Source organism: Lipotes vexillifer, unplaced genomic scaffold (genome assembly GCF_000442215.2).
Source record: "Lipotes vexillifer unplaced genomic scaffold, Lipotes_vexillifer_v1.1 scaffold1679, whole genome shotgun sequence".
NCBI lineage: Eukaryota > Metazoa > Chordata > Mammalia > Artiodactyla > Lipotidae > Lipotes > Lipotes vexillifer.
Genome location: NW_006796614.1, coordinates 347,362 through 367,114, shown reverse-complemented (window position 1 = coordinate 367,114; position 19,753 = coordinate 347,362). Strand labels below are relative to the sequence as shown.

At 33.8% G+C, this 19,753-nt stretch overlaps 1 protein-coding gene across 2 annotated transcripts in view; it reads left to right on the top strand.

The window, feature by feature from the left end:
* Positions 1-19,753, top strand: part of CSMD3 (CUB and Sushi multiple domains 3) — a 1,097,972-nt gene that overhangs the window by 805,298 nt on the left and 272,921 nt on the right. For both annotated transcript variants that reach the window (XM_007468748.1, XM_007468747.1), the window contains 3 exons: positions 2,958-3,149; positions 10,983-11,121; positions 14,446-14,633. In XM_007468748.1, the coding sequence (XP_007468810.1) occupies positions 2,958-3,149; positions 10,983-11,121; positions 14,446-14,633 (519 nt within the window). The remainder of the gene's footprint in view (positions 1-2,957; positions 3,150-10,982; positions 11,122-14,445; positions 14,634-19,753) is intronic.

Sequence of the window (19,753 nt, the reverse complement as noted above, 5' to 3'; positions counted from 1 at the left end):
TAGAGAATGGACTTGAGGACACGGGGAGGGGGAAGGGTAAGCTGGGGCGAAGTGAGAGAGTGGCATGGACATATATACACTACCAAATGTAAAATAGATAGCTAGTGGGAAGCAGCTGCATAGCACAAGGAGATCAGCTCGGTGCTTTGTGACCACCTAGAGGGGTGGGATAGGGAGGGTGGGAGGGAAATGCAAGAGGGAGGAGATATGGGGAGATATGTATACATATAGCTGGTTCACTTTGTTATAAAGTAGAAACTAATACACCATTGTAAAGCAATTATACTCCAATAAAGATGTTAAAAAACTTAAAATAAAAATATCCTTTTTTTACCCTTTCTGAAAAGATATATAAAACAATTTGCAGTCTGTTCAGTTTTGTGTGTATATATATATATGTGATTATATATACTATCACTTTTTTGTTGTTGCTGCTTTTATGCAGTCTCAGACTTAACATACCACCAACATTAGTTTTGTTTTTTTTTTTTGCAGTTTTTTAATTGATATGGTCCTCTTGATTCCCAAACGACTTTGAGAGTCAGAACATTACAATATTTGTGTGTAGATTCTCTGGTTTCATTGCTGTGTATGAGTATTAGGGAGATGAGCTATCAATACAAAAAGTACACCTGGTAGATTGTAACAAATTTTTTGGTATATTGGTGAATCTATCTATCTATCTGTATCTACCTACCTACCTTTGTACCTGTTTACTTACCTACTAGGGATGTATACAACAGAATCTGTTTGTAGGTGCTGCCGCTATGCAGTTTGAACAATTTGAAGTCTGTTCAGTTTTATGTCTGCCTATTTCTTCTTTGTATTCCTAGCACCTAGCACAGTGTCTGGAATATATTAAGTTAGTAAGTGAATGAATGAGTGAATACCAGTTATGTGTCTGTAATCCAGCCATTTGTGTAGTTACTTTAATATGCAGTTTAAAAAATAATTTGTACAAGGGCTGAATCCTACATTTATGAATATAGTTTAATAAGTAGCTTAAATGAAAAATTTAATAGATTTTTTGTCTTGATACTTAATTATCGTATGCTTTAGGGTAAATCTGCTTTGTGGTAATTCAAAGTAATATCTTGTTCCATTAACCTGAATAATTGTAGTTAATTATACTATTATATGTGCCCTATACTGTATATAGAAGAACAGTTGCTTTCCTGTGGTCCCATATTCTCCTCTAATGATTTTTTAAACTTTTTGAAATTTTAAAATAATTTTAGATTTATATGCAATTGTAAGAAATAATAGAGATCCTGTATACCCTTTACCCAATTTCCTCCAATGATGATTTCTTGTATATCTATAGCACAATATCACAAACAGAAAATTGACATTGGATAACAAGCCATGAACCTTATCCAGACTTCATTAGTTTTATATATGCTCATTTTTGTGTGTATGTTTAGTTTGTATATAGTTTTATGTAGATTTGATCACCACCACCAGAGGTAAACCACAGTACGGTTCCATCACAAAGATCCTTCTACTTACTGTTTTATAGTCCTGGTCATCTCCTTCCATCCCCTCCCCCTACAATTCTTGGTAACCAGTAATCTGTTTTCCAACTTCATAATTTCGTCAATTCAAGAATGTTACATAAATAGAGGCAAACAGTATAAAACATTTTGCTATTGCATTTTTTTTACTCATCATAATTGCCTTCAGATCCATCCAAGCTGTCTTGTATGTCATCATTCCTTTTTTATTACTGACCAGTATTCCATGGTATGAATTTAGTTTAATGATTCACCTGTTGAAGGTGGTTTGTTCCTAGTTTTTAGCTATTACAAATAAAACTCCTGTGAACATCCGCGTTCAGGTTTTTATTCCTCTGTAATAAATGGGCAAGAGTACAATTACTGGGTTATGGTAAGCACATTTATTTTTGCAAAAAGTGCCATCTTCTTTCCAGAGTGGCTGTACCATTTTACATTTCTACCAGCAATGGATAAGTAATTCAGTTTTTTGCAGAATCTTGCCAGCATTTGGTGTTACTATATTTTTTATTTTAGCTGATCTGATAGGTATGTAGTAATATCTCATTGTGGTTTTAAATTTCATTTCCTTAATGGCTAATAATATTGAACATTTTTTTCATGTGCCATCTGGTATCCTCTTTATTGAAATGTTTTTTGCCCATTTTCTAGTTGGATTTTTTTCTTTCTTTTTTTTTTCACAGTTGAGTTTTAAGAATTCTTTATATATTCCAGATACAAGTCCTTTGTGGAATATAGCCCATGCAGATATGTTCTTCCAGTCTGCAGCTGTCTTTTCATCCTCTTCACAGTGTCTTTCACGTAGTATCAAAAAACAGATTTAGAGTAAATTTATTGTTTAGCTACTAAAATGCCATGTCCCTGCTTGAAGCAAGTTAACACATAAATTATTTACCAAAAACAATTAAAAAGTATTTATTGTGCAGGTATTTAAAAATTAGCCCAAGCATTTTTTAATTGAAGTATAGTTGATTTACAATATTATATTAATTTCCAGTGTACAGCCTAGTGATCCATAGATAGTTTTTACAGATTAGGTACTCCCTTAAAAAAGCAACAAGAAGATATTGTATAGCACAGGGAATTATGGCCCAAACTTTTTTTTTTTTTTTTTTTTGCGGTACGCAGGCCTGTCACTGTTGTGGCCTCTCCCGTTGCTGAGCACAGGTTCCGGACGCGCAGGCTCAGCGGCCATGGCTCATGGCCCCCGCCGCTCCACGGCATGTGGGATCTTCCCGGACCAGGATACGAACCCGCCTCCCCTGCACTGACAGGCAGATTCCCAACCACTGCCCCACCAGGGAAGCCCAACCCCAACCATTTTTTAAGTTAATTTTCTAAAAGCACATAGATATGTGGAAGCTTCTCAAGTATAAGATCTGGAACTTTGAAAGTGATTTTGGATAGCATCAAAACTAAAGGTTTGTTTTTGTCTTTTCATAGGTTCTGTTGCCACTGCATGTCGTGACCCAGGGGTTCCCATGAATGGGACTCGAAATGGGGATGGACGAGAACCTGGGGACACTGTTGTTTTTCAATGTGACCCAGGATATGAGCTTCAAGGAGAGGAAAGAATAACCTGCATTCAGGTAGAAAATCGATACTTTTGGCAGCCCAGCCCACCAGTTTGTATAGGTATGAATTTATAATAATTAAAATTTTATACAGGTGTAAAACAATGGTTAAAAACTGGTTTCAGTGTTATTAATTAAGAACAGTATTCTGGAATAGGTTATATGGAAGTATAAGATTTCAGAGGTCTATGACCCTCCAAAAATGCACAAAATTGTAAATCATTGTTATTTTACCCCTGAGGAGAGGGTCTATAATTTTATTAGATTCTCAGTGGTTCTAACACTCTAAAAGAAAAAAGAAAAAGAAAAAAGAAAACAGTAAAGAATCAAAGTTCTTCAAATGTATGGACACCAAGGGGGGAAAGTGGCAGGGTGGATGGTGGTGGTGGGTTGAATTGGGAGATTGGGATTGACATATATACACTAATATGTATAAAATAGATAACTAATAAGAACCTGCTGTATAAAAAAATAAATAAAATAAAATTCAAAAGAAAAAATAGAATCAAAGTTCTTGAAAAATCTTCATCTTCCCTATCTACTATACAAATGTAGTTATTCACTGCTTTTAAAATTTAAAGAGTGGATTCAGACTCTGTATTTAAAATGGGCCAGGTTGGTCTTGCCTCAATAATGGTTATTCCTTCTAAGAAAGAAAATTTTATCAGAACTTATGTTTGAGTTTCAAAGCTTTGACTTTCCCTTCAATCCATGTATTCCAAATGAATTATCAGTTTTTATTTTGATGATCTAAGGATTTGCAACTGCTTGGTTCATGCCTCCAACTCTCCACCTTTTGAATCCATGGTCTATTCTTGAATCTCCAAGTTAAACTCTAGAAATTAAGATACATATTATTTCCCTACTTGGTCTGAGAAAAAGTTAGAGGGATATACCACCTTTGGAATAAAAATAGTGAGAAAACTTGCTATATAATCTTAAAAAAAAAAATCTCATTATTAAGTTTCTTAAATTCAGCTAGTTTAATCTCAAAACTTGAGCTCGTGTTTTAAAATCGGCATCATCTAGAATGTATAATACAGTTTGCCCAAAGTACATTATGTGTACTCAAAATTTTATTTATCATATTCTTTCCCTTACTACACTGCAAGCACCTTGGGAGAAGATTCCATATCTTGTTCAGTGTATTTCTTATAGCATGCAAATTTAGCACTTTTAGGAGAGAAAGCCTTATTTTTGTTCACTTTATATCTAACTCATAAATACATTTTCAGTAATCATTTCCCCACTGGGAAAATGATAATTTTTCCTATTATCACATGATAATAGGAAAAGAGTGTTTAGTACCTCAGTCAGAAGTGAACAAATCAAGCACTCAGTTATTCAGATTTACTTTACCCCATTTTATGCTTCTTATGCAAGAGCTGCAAACTCAAATTCATTAGTGTGTCCTAGGCACTGAGAATTTAGCAGTACAATAAGACAGAAGAGTTCCCTGTTTTTGTGAACTTCTCTAGTAAAGTGAAAACTAAAAAATCTGAATTCATATCACATCTTTTGTATTTTATTTGTTGTAATTTAAAAAAACACAATACACAGAACAAAACACATCTAAAGGCTCAAACCAGGCAGGGCGTAGACAGATAGTTGTAGACTTCTGTAGAAAATGGAGCAGATGATAAGGAAAAGGCTTATTAAAGGGACATAAAATAAGCACAAAATAAGGGCATACATTGAGCCAGTTCAGATTTAACCATATTTTCCTTTACAGTTTATTATTTACGTTTATACCTATGTTGCTCTCTATGTACCACTGCAAGATTCTAAATCATCAAACATCTATTAATTTACATTTACTATAAATACAGTCATAAAAGAAGAGGAAAAAATACAGAGAAAATAATATTTTCAAAGGAAAAGGGACTGAAACAATGAAGTTTTCATTTGTTTACTGGTCAGTTAACCTAAAAAAAATGCCAATTAAACTAAAATGCCACATTCAAATTAATTGGAATTTGACTGAGTATCTTGTAAAGAGAATCTTTGTGTATAGAGGAGATGACGGAATTCCACAGACTTACTGTGGAACTTCTTGTTTTATTGTGATTCTTAGACCTATTAAACAGGTGTTATTTATTAGAATTACTAGAAAGGCTATATTATGTCAAATGTTGTCATGTAGAGAATTCTGAAACATTTAACAGCTTTACACTGAAATGCTAGAAAACACGAAAATCCAAAAGGTTAAAAGAGTAAAGAATTTTGAGATAGGCTGTTATAAAATTCCATTTGTAGACAAGACTTTAGCCAGCAGTCATAATTCTAGAAAATAAAAGTTAAACACCAAATTTTACTTAAATTAAGCAGATTGTGGGAATTTTTTTGTAAGGACAGTGGTGCTGTGTATAATTTTTTGGTAGGAAAAGATTGCTTAAGGAGAGGGTATGCGTTAGAGCTTCTCTGAGGAAGGTAATAACCTTAAAAAAAAAAAAGTCTGAAAAATTGCTAAGCTGCAGAAAACTTGACCTCTGAAACTTATAAGAAAGAACTCCATGATTGGAAATATTATGCCAAAGATTAAACCCTGAACTTTTTAGAAACTTCATAAGTTTATGTCTCAAACCCTGGAGCATAAAGCATTTTGCTTGCGTTAGAAGTAGTCAACCTTATAGCAAACACCAAGCAGAAGGACAGTCATTTTTAAGAGAGTTAATAGAATTCATTCTAACAGAATTGACAGTGTGAAGATTACTTTGACATTGCCAGAGGGAAAGTAACGGCACTCAATATGAAGGTAAATAACAAAGACATTAGTATGGGTGGGCTGCTAAGACAGTAGACACAAAACTGAATAGGGGAGAGAAATTAAGATTGTAAAATTATTATCAATAGTTGCCTGTATAACTGTCTCATAAGAAATTACACGCAGAACAAATCATTAATGTGTCAGAACTCTATGGAACCTAACTAAAAATTTAATTCATAAATGTATTTGATTTAAAGAGAATCTTATTTTGGGTGCTTTATGATTAGATGCATAAAAGTAAGAGATGTATTTTCCAAATGGTATTTAAAGTTTAATATATTAAATGCAAAGAGAGTTTGCTTTACTGCTGAGTTGTTTGGGATATACAAATGTTAGATAATGTCTCAGCTTGTCTCAATGGCTTTTATAGATTTCCAAAATCTGCTACAGTTATGAAATTTATCTGGAAAACCTCAATAAATAATTTTAATAATAGAATCAAAAGAATTTTAAAGGATCTATGCTCCAATAATAGTATAATCACAAAATATATCCAGTAAGATACTTAAAAATATGTGTAATGGATTTTCCTATATCTTATATGGTAAAGGATATACACATATAAACGTATATGTGGATGTGTTCATGTGTATAAAATTGCTAACGATAAAAAAGACCAAAGTTTCCTGTGAAAAATAAGGAGAACTGAAACAAACAAATAAAATTGCCCCCATGATCCCCCAAAGTACAAATGATACCACTTCCTTAGAATGTGAAAAAAAACACAAAAAACATTCCTGCCTTTTGCGCATATATACATATATATATATATACACATATGTAGCTGCATTTGCTGTTACACATATTTTTCTAATATTTTTCAAATTCACATATGATTTTAAAAGTTCCAAAGATAAAATATGCCATTATTTTAATCAAAACATATAGCTTTTATCAAAACAAATTATTATTTTTATCAAAACAAATTAGATTGCCGTTCAGAGTTATTCATCTTTAATCTTCACAATCAATGCAAGGAGTCAATAGCAATTCAACAAACATTTATGGAATGTGTAGTATATGCTAAATCTCACATAGAAAATAACATATAAAACACAGTCTTTAGCTTGCAGATTAGTGATGAATGCAGATACCTGAAAGGAATATTTAAATAAAATATAAGGGAAATGATGGAGATAGGCACAGGTTGCTATGGATACTAGAGTGTGTTGGAGAGAGCTGAAGCAGAGTCCAGGCTGAGAATTTCTAGGAAAACTCCCTGGAGGCAGTGATGAATCTTGAGACCTAAGTAAAAGTTATATAGAGGTAGAAGGGAAGACATGTCAGGAAAAACAAATAGGATGCATAAAGGCATGTAAATACAAGGAACAAGCAAATGATAGTTTTGAGTGTAAATTGTGTGTCTAGATTGGTGGTTGATGCAATTGGAAAGGTTGCAGCGGTCAAGATAATGAAAGCTATACTGGAGTCGGGACATTATCTTTTAGGCAATCTGTAATAACTGCAGAATTTTATGCATGAACATAGTATGATTAGATGTTTTCACTGGGAAGATGAAATGGAGGAAATGAGATTATACTAGAGGCATGGAAAACAAAAAATATTGCAATAATTCTGGAGGCATGTAAGAGTCAGATCTAGAAATGTGGTATTAGAAAAGGAAGAAGAGATAGATTGAAAAATATCTATGAGGAACTGAGGTAGAGTCTTGGTAGTGCTTTTTGATAGACTGGAGTCAAGGGTGCAATAAAGAAAAGGGAAGAATCTTAGGCCTCTAGCTTGGAATATATGTGGTTGGATGATAGTGCTAACCAATCAACCTAGGAATACAGGAGAAATTTGAGTTGAGGTTTGGATATGTTGGATATTCTGTGTTTGATGTACCCACAGTGATCAGGTAGAGATAGCCAGTAAGCACTTGAGCATATGGTTTAGAATTAAGCAGAGAAATCTGTTGGAGATGATAGGAAAAAGGGGTTATCAGTATGTAAGTGGAAGATAAACTCACAATTCGGACATGATCAACAAGGAAAATGTAATAGAGTGAAAATAAGAGACGATTAGGTAAGGAATTCAGGAGAATACCAAAATTATAAGATGAAGTGAAAGAAGTGCTTGCCAATAAAACAGATCTGTACAAAGACATCAGAAGAAAATTAGAAGTGGAGTTCCAAAAACGAGGAGAGTGAATTTACGGTGAAAGTCAACAGATAAGGATGACTGCAGATATGAAGAGAAAGATAAAGGCAAAAATACCCTCCTATATTAGTCAATACAAAAGTCATTTGAGGATGAGCTAGGGAGTGTTATGTGTGGGAGGCTCGGAGGCTAAGGGAAATAGCAATGGCTGGAGAGAGCAGGAGAGGTGGGAAGGACCACATAAAGACATCTAGAGTCCCTAAGCAACAAAAAGGTTGTTGTCTCTCTGAATATAATTTCAAATAAAAAAAAAATTCTAAGCCTGAGATAAGTTTTCTCAGGATGAATACTTTGGTACTTTTCTTCAAGATATAACATAAGAAACTATTTTCTCCCAGTGACCTGCTTTGCTAATCATGTTAGTCTGCCTACAGGTACATATAGTACATAGGTGATGAAAGAGAGAATAAGATTAGACTTCCTTTTCAAAAGGTGTAGTTGTAAAATAAAAAACAAATTCAAAATAGTGAGGAGAGACTTTTATTAACAAGGAATTATTGTACAATTTTACTTTTGTAGTGTATGGAAATATCAAATCACTATGTTATACACCGAAAACTAGCAGTGTTGTAGGTCAATTATAATTCAAAAACAAACAAACTCATAGAAAAAGAGATCATATTTTTGGTTACCAGATTCAGGGGGTCTGGGAGAGCTAATTGGATGTTGGATGAAATTGGTTCAAAAGCACAAACTTCCTGTTTCAAGATTGATAAGTACTGCGAATGTAACATACAATGTGATATGTGATGCTGCTGTATGTTATCTATGAAAGTTGTTAAGAGAGCAAGTCTTGAGTTCTCATCACAAGGAATTTTTTAAATTTTTTCTTTAATTTTGTAACTATATGATAAGACAGATGTTTACCAAACTCATGATGGTGATCATTTAAAAACTAAAAAGGATTTTTGTAGTATGTGGGTAGTGGTACTACTGTAATAGGGAGAGCAATGTGATGGTGAGATCTTCCAGCACCTGAAGAATTCGGAAAAGGGGATTTTTCTTTTATACAGTGGAGGACACAAGGCTGGAAAGAACCAGGTGTGGGGAAGTGAAATGAAAGGGTGGCCCGGAATGCTGTACTCTGAGTTCAGCCTATCCTCAGGAGGGGTTGTGTGCTCACTCAAGGCTGAGGGAGAGCCAGAGTTCAAGGACCTAGAGAAAGTTTGGTTACAAGCAGTTTATTATGATTGATCAGTGAGGTCAAGCAATTCAACTAATCATTTGAGTCAAAGAATGGGAATTTGCAGGGTCCATGTCTGGTCTTGTCATAGGAAAGTGAGGGGGCTCATTTAAAGGATTTTATCAAAGACCTGATAAGTGAATCTTATCTGAGTCAGATGGTGAAGCGTGGTTCTTCACAGTGAACCCATATAACCAAACACAAAAGGGTGAGGGGATTTCTTAACCATGAGGTAAAATTCAACATTTTCAGTTGAAGAAAAGGTGAAAGGAAATAGGCTAGAGGAAACTTTGTTTTATTTTTAGGATGAAAGAGACTTGAACACCTGTGGACAAAGGGGAAGAAACCAGAGAGAATAAAGGAGACAAATGAACACAGGTTCTGGAGAAGGAAGAGAGATTGTGTGATTGAGTCGAGGGTGTTATCCTGATTAATAGGAGGGATTCGTTAAATATTCAGGAAGCGTTGAAGTTTGAATAGGGAGAACTAAAGTTGAGATAGTTTGTTTAATCATTTGATACACCACAAAAAACATACAGGTGATAGGTAAGCCGTGGTAAATAAATTAAGGCTCAGCAAATAAATATTCTCAGTAGAGTAGGTCATCTAGTGTGACTGAGGCACTGAGACAAAGGTAGCAGAGGATCATGGGGAAATGTATCAATAATAGCAGACATCCATTATTTAAGATGGTAAAAATGACCAAATTCTAATGATGATATTACATATCTAGGCTCAGGCAAAGACCAAATATCTGAAATGTTACCAGAACCAAAATTCTCCTCCTTCCAAAACCAGTTTTATGCTGTCAAGAGAATCCCGTATGCCTTACAACTGAATGGTAAAATTGATCTGAGGAAAACTATAATTTTAAAACTCAGATAACAATGATGATGTGGTGATTATGTGTAGGAGACGTCATTACATCATGAGAATCCCAATCTCGGTCTCAATCTCTCTCTTTTTCGGTGCGCATACCTATATTTACATCCCCACTCTCACACTCCACCACCAGGGCCCTCCTTATCTCAATTTCTCTATTTTTCTGCAGCTGCCAACTTTGTGTAATATATTATTTTCAGACTCCGACAATAATCCCGTGAAGAATCTAATCTCTGAATTTCTCTGACAATTTTTTGAGACTCTCTTTTGAAGTGTTACAGAAACCTTTGTTTGGACCACAATAATAACAACTGTCTGTTTTCATCAACAAGTCAGGCAACTAGAATTTAAGAATATCCTAACACTCATTATAGGAGTAAAGTGCTATAGGTTCTCAGATAGTTATCCATTTTCACTCATTAACCATTATCAAAGCCTCTTCCTCTGTAAATAAAGGTAGCAGGGAAGATTTGAAAATGAGCTAAATACCTCATATTCTATTATTCCACTTATTATTAGAGATTTTATTTTGCTTTGTTTTGTTTCTGTCTTTTTTGCAGTAACCTTCAGATTTTTTTCCTAGTAACCAGGGTGAAACCATTTTTACTCCTCTTCTTAATGCTTTTCTTTTACATGAAACAAAATAGTAATATAAAGAGAAAGAAATATAACTTTTTCTTATTGTTTGAAGCCAGTAAAGGAGCTAAATTCAATTATGTATGTATGTATTTAGTATTTTAATTGTCTTTCTTGAAAGATAATGCAGTATTTAAGCATCCAGTACTGTAAAAAATCGTCTGTACAAAACCTAAACTTTTTTAGATAAGTGTTTTCACAAATACTGATATATAATACATTTTATTAATCACTTAAGGGTTTTTTTTGTTTGTTTTAAATTAAAGCACCCTGTGGAGGCAATTTAACAGGATCTTCAGGCTTTATTCTTTCACCAAACTTCCCTCACCCATATCCCCACAGCAGGGACTGTGACTGGACTCTCACCGTGAACGCAGACTATGTTATCTCCTTGGCATTTATCAGGTGAGTTCCCGTACATTTCCACATTTTAAAAATCTTTTTGCTCATTTGCTTTAGCATTTCACTAGGCAAATTTTTATTTCTCTACATGACATTTTTTACGTTTTTTTTGTTGTTTTTTTTTTACCAATTTCAATGCTAATATTTTGCAGTAAACAGTTTACAAATCCCTGTATAGTAGCACAGATGCCAATGTAGTTCTGAAGGCTACAGAACTACAGATGAGTGAGCATCTTTCACCAGTTTCCAATATAGAGGAGACGTGTTAAAGTTTGATTAGTTTATTGACTCTCATGAAATGCTATCTCTTTATAACATTTCCTCCCTCCCTGAACTTACCGTCACTGTTTCATAAAGTTCTGTTTGTCCTAAACTTAAAGATTAAAAGGTCAGTATTTCAAGGAATTTTTTCTCCCATATGTGTACCACCCAAAACTTTTTTGAAGTATCTAAATACCCATAGGTGCAGCACCACCACTGGACTTGGGAAGATACATATTCTACCTACTGTCCTTCCTGGTGGTCTCATTAAGTCAAGCTGAGAAGAATTTGATGGATCATTTTCCTATACTCTCTCAGCAGAACTTGCCTCCTGATAGAACTTAACATGAGGTGTTCCAAAATTTACATTTGTTATTTAGCAGTATCAGCTGCAGGGTTAGCTTAGTACTGAAGCAGTAGAGGATGCAGTTTCCCGTGTGGCAAAGAAACCACTGAGTTTGAGCCCCAGCTCTGCCGCTATCATTTGTGTTACCTTGGGTAAGTTATTTATATGAATGAGCCTCTGTTTCCTCACATGGAGCTAACAGCTGTTTCACAAAACCTGGCCTCTTTTCCTTAAGATTTCAATGGGAATATTAGGTACCAGCAACTTAAAGTGTTTCTAACTAGAAATGTTCCTAATCTTCAGTGTCCAAGACTGATGCCTGTTGGCTCTAGTAACACAGCCCCTTCTTCTGCTAGCATGTCAAAGGTGCTTGTTATTTATGTAAAATATTAAGCTGAAAAATCTTTCTAATATGTTGAAGCCAGGTTTAAAAAAAGAAATTAAAAAAAGGATAATTCAAACTCATGAAAAATTTAAAAAGTAAAAATATATGGAATTATTTCTATAATTTGTAGTGATACATTGATAATTGGTAATAACAAAGCAACAATGATGACAATGTTAGTTATATGCCAGGACCCAGTTACAAGACAGTTTCCTGAAGTAAGTACTACTTTTCCCATTTTTACAGTAGAGGAAATGACAGTACCAACTTTAGAAATGTCAAGGTGTATGATACAGGGCTTAGTTTACTTAAAAAATTTATTGTAGTTAATAACTGAGTGGTAGAAGGCTGTATTACATGAAGTGCATGACCAAAAGTTGATTTCCAGCTGTGTCATTTATTATGTGATCTTAGGGAGACCACTGATGTTTTAAGGCCTCATTGGGAAAATGGAAATGATAATCTCTTCCTTATACCAGAGGATTATTGACAAGACCAAGTTAATATTTATTAAAGTGCTTTGTAAAATAGAACATACTACTGGAATGTACTATCTTTCCAGTTTTTAAGGAAAAAAATTATTATAGTTAACATTCTAAAGGTTCCTAGAAAAAGACTGTTTTTTGTTTTATTCTCATTTTCAGAGAAGTTATAAATCAATATTTTGAATTATTTATTTAAACCCAAACTAGAAATTTAAAACAAAAAAGTACTGAAATTACTATTGTTAAATAGGCTTTTGGCCTTTCAAGGATAGTACATTTAGACTATACTTACTATACCCTTTACAAAGAACTTGTTTCTAGTGATTCTTCCAATAGTGAGATAGGTAAGGAAGTTGTAATTCTCATCGAACCTTAACGATAAAAGACATGACTTTTAGAAAGTTGTGTTTTACCCCAGAACAAGGGTAGTAAGTAATGAAATAAGACCTTAACCTCTGATTTCTGCTACATTACCAAAATTCAGGCCTCATACTCACTGAAAGGTTTCAAGAGTAATTAACTGAATCAGACATGTGAAGCTACTGTTAAAACAAAATATAACAATATGGTGGTTCCCCAGTTTTCTCATGTTGCATTGTCCCTTTTATATGGGAAGTTGGTAACCTCTGCATTATCCCAGTCTTTCTTCACCACTATTTATGTACAAGTAAACTAGCTAGATTCCTCTCTCTTGTACATGTATACATAAAGGATTAGAACTGTGGAAACAACCTCTATCAATCTAGTGGATTTGGAAATAGTATCTCCCAACCTAGCAAGTTTTTTGTTTAGATGCAGAGGTGATAAAACTTGATAAAATAGTTTCTCCATTGATGGATGTTTAACAACGGCAAGTTTTATTCGTTTTATTTTATATCATGAACTTCTTGACTTTTCTTAATGACCCACTTGAGTCCATCCTTTCCTCTGCCACAGTATGAGTTAGGTAATAGACACATGATTACATGTCTTCTGCCTTCTAAGTATGTGGGCTCTATAATCACTATGGGACAATTCTCATACTTTGAAGGTTTTAAGGCAAGTTTATCATGCAAATTTTGCAATATTCAAATATTTATTTGAATAGTTTACATGCTAAAATGTCTTTATTCACACATTATTTAATTTTGATGAAGAGTGTATTGGTTTGATTTGCCTATACTAGGTTCTAAAAGAAGAAAATATATTTACTTTCAGGAAAAAGAATACCTAGTACAATGTGTGGTGCTTTGTTTGAGTAATTTAAGTGCAAATTTTGTCTTTCCAACTTTTGTTTGAATCTGACATGTTGAGGTGAATTTTAAAACAGCAAAAATGCTCTTAAATTTTGAAGTTCAAGGCAAATAGTACCATTGACAGAGAAAATAGAGGTTGCATTTTTATGATGTAAAATATCTGGAAGAAAAATTTTGAAAAATGGTTATTGTCTTACACATTTTACTGATATAAAGTAACTTGTATAAGGATAGGTAGCTAACAAAGGCAGAAGCAAGGCTTGAACCTAACTCTGACTCCAAATCCTGTATCCTTTCATCAGCTTATAAACTGTTTGCCTTACAGTCATTTTTATTCCCTATAGACACAATGCCAACTTAGAAATATTTGAAAATATCAAGGTGTCTTTTCTCTTTTCCAGTGCTGATTTGATATGCATATTCAGTGCTCTGTTGCCAGGTGAATTTTCAAATTAGCTTATTTTGACAGGGTCTGTTGTTATTTTTAAAGATATTGATTGAATTAATATATGATTATGTGACTATTATGCTTAATACCTTAGTAATAACCATTCCACTTTTTTCTCTTTCTTTCTTTCTTTCTTTATTGCTTTCTTTATTTTTCTTTCATTTTAGTTTCAGCATAGAACCAAACTATGACTTTCTCTATATATATGATGGACCAGACAGTAATAGCCCACTGATTGGAAGTTTTCAAGACAGCAAGTTACCAGAGAGAATAGAAAGCAGCTCAAATACCATGCATTTGGCTTTTCGGAGTGATGGATCTGTTAGTTACACTGGATTTCATTTAGAATATAAAGGTAAATGTGAACATTTGATTTTAGCATCATGATTTAAATTTTGAACATTTTATACAGGAGAATAATGTTGTATTGACCATTGTCAGATGTTAGTAATATACGCATTTCTTAATGCAGACTACCTACAATTCAGCTCACAAAAGAGCTGTCACTGTAGACTTTTCCTACGAGTGAGAAGGAAATTAGCATTTTCCTAATTACTACCAAAGGAAATGTATCAGGCAAACAAATAAGCAATTAGTATACTGCAGGAGTTGGCTGAGACCACAAAATATTTCTTAAAAAACAAAGTCATATTTTGGAAGCTGAGGATTCACTCAAATATCAGGTATTCAGAGACTACTCTCAGTGATAAAGAGAATACTCACAAAGTATACTACTCACAAAGTATTTTGACAATCATGTTTCAGAAAATGTCTAAAAATATTTAAATATGTCAATATTCAGAATAGGGTAAAGTGTGATGATGATAATATTTTAGAATATTTCTGCAAGTATTTAAATGAATCAATATTACAATGCTATGGATATTTATAAATATATTTTTCTTAAGTTTTATATTCAATGACTATAAGGACAAATTAGATCTTAGTTGTTTAAAGTTAAAATTTATTTTTCAGTAGTTGAGTCCATAAAGGACATACTGATAAAGGGATCATTTGAGTTCTGAAAATGCATACTTTGAATTTATTACTTACTGCTTAGATTTTCTTTTTTTTAATTATGAAATATTTTCAATAGCTAAAAATTATACAGAATGGTAAAACAAACTTCAAAGTATTTACCATCCAACTTGACAAACGGTGCCATATTTGCTTCAGATCTTGTTATTCTTGTTTTAATAAATATAATATTACATATACAATTGAAACTCCTTCTGAATTTGCACTGGGAAGAAGGGTTTGTTTCCTCAGGGCTGTCAAAGGAAGTCAAGATAAATTCCACAACTTCCCATGGCATGCATGGCATGGGTTAAGGAAGGCTTTTTTAGGGAAAGGAAAAACAAATCAGCCGGAAACAGTTGTTTGGAGCTCTCCAATATGTCCATCATTACTTGGAAATGCTTGCCTGGGCAAGGTATCTGCTCAAAACTGACATGGTATGGATTTCATTCTGATGGAAAGATTGAACCCTCTATGGGTCTCTCATCTTACAGAGCAAAGTAAGAAAATGGCCTGCTCAGTGGGAGAATATATGAGCTATTTGGTACCAAACAGTAAGGATTTAGGGTGCCAGCTATTTATTGGGGTTGTATGAAAATACTAGCTGCTCCAAACCAGGGGATCATGGGAAAGCTTAGACTTTGTAACTATGGTTTAGGAAGCATTGGTCTTATGGAGAGTTGAACTTGAGCAACATGCCAAAACTCTCCCACTGGAAGAGACATATCTTAAGATTTGTTTTGTGGCCTCTTATATGGTCAGTTTTTATGCATGTTCCCTGTGTGCTTGGAGAAAAGAGTGTCATTCAATTTATGGGTGCAGTTTTTTATATATACTCATTAAATCAAGCTCTCTAATTATATTTCTCAAATATTTATGCCCTTGCCATTTTTGAAAAGTCTGCTTGGCCTAGCAATTATTGAAATAGTTAGGGAAATCTATTATAATTCTTAATTTTTAATTTTTTCTTAAAATTCTAATGATTTTTGTTTTATATATTATGGGAACCTATTTTCAAGTACATATATATTGTATTTTTCTCATTTTTTTTGATGTACTGAGTTTATTTATATTTATTCGCTTTTTTTATCTTATTTTGAGCTTTCTACTCCTTTTGCTTTTTCTATCCTATCAAAATTTTCACCTTTTATCAAAGTCATATCATTTCTTGATATTTTATTGTTCAGTTATTTGCTTATTTATTTAATATACACACTCCCATTGATGCCACTAAATCCCTACATATATACTAAAATACAAGCTTCTTAAGAGCAAGAACTCGGTTTATTTACCACTATACAATGAGTGCCTTAGAATAATGCCTACACATTGTAATTGTTTGATAATTATTTAACTGATTGATTTTGAGTTGCTTAAAGAGGTGTTTTCTATTTTAAGTCAAGACATAATTAGAATCATAACATTATTGAAATGTAAGAAACCTTAGAGACACATTCATGTCCTGCATTTTACAAATGAAAACTTGACTCTTTAGGAGTAGCTACTTATATCTGCAAGGTGATAGGCTTATAAACAAGACCTGTTTAGGAAGAAAGGAAGGAAGGAAGGAAGGAAGGAAGGAAGGAAGGAAGGGAGGGAGGGAGGGAGAGAGGGAGAATGGGAGAGGGAGAGGGAAAAAAAGAGAGAAAGAGAGAAGAAAACTGTAAGCAAGTCAGTAAAGCTAGGTTCTATTGTGAATTCGTATTTAATAAAGCATTTCCAGAGATCCATAGGATAACAGACACAGGAAGAATGCCACAAATTCTACCATACTCAGGACAGATGGTGCTAATGTGTTACAGCATTCTTTCTCATGGAAACTGAACTTGACTTCACAATCCTTTCTCTACGTTCCAGGTAGCCATTATTAAATCCATGTAATTTAGCACTTGAGATAAAATCTACTTGCCATATCTCAGCTAAATGTATTTCCCTTCCTGTTTCCTATCTTGATCAATTTGCATGTCCCATTATTTCCAAAAGGTTAAGATTTATGCTGCCATAGGAAAAGGGACACCAATGCAGTGTTTTTTTAAATAGGACAATATTTATTACTCATTATGTAATACTTTATTTTAGGTACAATGATTACTCTTTCAATATAGCATCTCTGTCTTTCCCTTTAGCAGACACACTTATAAATGCAAAAAAATGTTAACTAATAGCATTATGAAATAAGTATTGCTATCGCTATTTTACAAATGACGAAATTGAGAATCAGATTGTTAAAATGAATTGCATAAAATGACATAAATTATTACTTCCAATAAGAGTAAAGGCAAATAAAAATATAAAAGTACAGACAGAGAGAAATACATAAGCATTCCATGAATTATAATTCTTCTCCTTGGACCCTACAACTACTCCCCACCATCCTCAGCTACTACACCAGTGCCCACTTACACACAATTTCATGAGGTCTTATTTTTATACTCCAGATGGTATTTCTTTACAAAGTTAGTGCTGAGTTTATGATACTCTCCAAATCCAACCTAATTAATTTTCTGGACTGGCCCTCAAAATTCTCATCTGTAGGAAAATTCCATCCCCCACTTCAGGGTCTCCAGGATCTGTCTTTTCCTATCAACCTCCCTATTTCTTAAAAAATGTTACCTCTTTAATAGTCTAGTTCCTTAAGGCTAATAAAGTAGTCTTTATGTTTATTTCTGCCATAGGCAAACAAACATGTCCAAATTTTCAAGATAAAATGTGCACCTCCAAAATGAATTGACGTATAACTGGATGTCCTGGATAGTAAGAACTATTCCTCTGTCATTTGTAATTCATGTTATATACTTTGACTCTGTTGATTTCTGTTAGCAATGAAAAAGTAAAGCTTTTAAGTCCTGACTTGCTCTAAATAATGGTATTAGTAGGTCTTTATTTAAAAAGCCATAGGTCCAGCACCTACCTTTATTAGAGCTCACACCAGAGTATAGTTGCCATTGCTTGTGTTCATACCTATCTATTCTTCTCCCTCTTGAAGATAGACTGAATTTTATTTCTGTTTGTTTGCAAATAAATAGTAGTTGTGCAAAGCATTTGAACAGTGAGCAAATGCTGTAGTCAAGCATCACAAATACACAGGCTTACTAACATGGATCCTAGAAGGAATACCATTTTACATTTACATAAAGCAAATGGTGGATATGCTCCAGTGTTGTAGACAGTAGTAAACTGGAGCAAAGAATTAGACGTTTGAAGGTAAGGGCAGATGTTTTGCTAACTTGAAAGCAATGTCCCCAAAGAGTTTAAATCAGTCTTGTCTCCATTTATCTTAATGTAATTTCAATGAGATACAATATTAAGAAATTCATACTTGGATACATTTTATTTTAAACAATGCTCTCTTTTGCATTGTTTTTGTATTAAGGCTATTTTAAATGATGTCAACTATGTTTTAAATATTTCTAATTATAATATTTAATAAATGTGACTTATAGTAGTGATATCTATATTATTTTAACAAAATATATTATTTACATGAAGGAGAGAGAATATATACAGTCTCGTGCTACTGAAAGGGACCTCCTGGCAGCTGGTGTTTTAGCTGATAGGGGATGTCAATTTATATGCACCAAAAATCTACAGTGGAAGACTTAACAATGGTTGTTTATATACGGCATAAGTTAGCCACCTTCTCCACGAACCTTAACGTATCATAAGTTACTTTCTAAATTAACATATGAATTTAAGGTAAGATACATCTTTCCACAGAGCAACCTATTACATTTCAGCTTTACCCTGAGGTGTTCTGCACCAATTGTTTAATTTACATTTTAGCAATGTTTTCCAAAATAAAAGAGATACATGTATGGTTTATATTTATTTTCAAAAAGCACTTTGGGAAGTCTGGCCCTCTGTGAACTATGGGTCTGCCAATAGAGAGAGCCTCTCGGGACTTATTATGATCATATGAGGCGACTACAATGCATACACAGCTTGAAGGGAGTTTAGCTCTGGGAGTTGCTGAACTCATCCCAGAAGGTATATGCCCATCTGCTCTATTCTGGAAATAAAAGACAATTGAATATTATATAGTCTGGTCACTTCTCAAAAATAAAAATAATGTATAATTTATTATCCACAGAATAACACTATTCATAATAATGGTCCCTTCATGAGTATATACCTATAAGTGGGAATAAACTTTGAAGTTTATTGAAGACTAAACTTTAACAGTAAAAATATTTATCGTTCGGGGCTTCCCTGGGGGCACAGTGGTTGAGAGTCCGCCTGCCGATACAGGGGACACGGGTTCGTGCCCCGGTCCAGGAAGATCCCACATGCCGTGGAGCAGCTAGGCCCGTGAGCCATGGCCGCTGAGCCTGTGCGTCTGGAGCCCGTGTTCCACAACGGGAGAGGCCACAACAGTGCAACAGTGAGAGGCCCGCGTACCGCAAAGAAAAAAAAAAAAAAAAAAAAAACAAAAAAAAATACTAAAAAAAAGATAATATG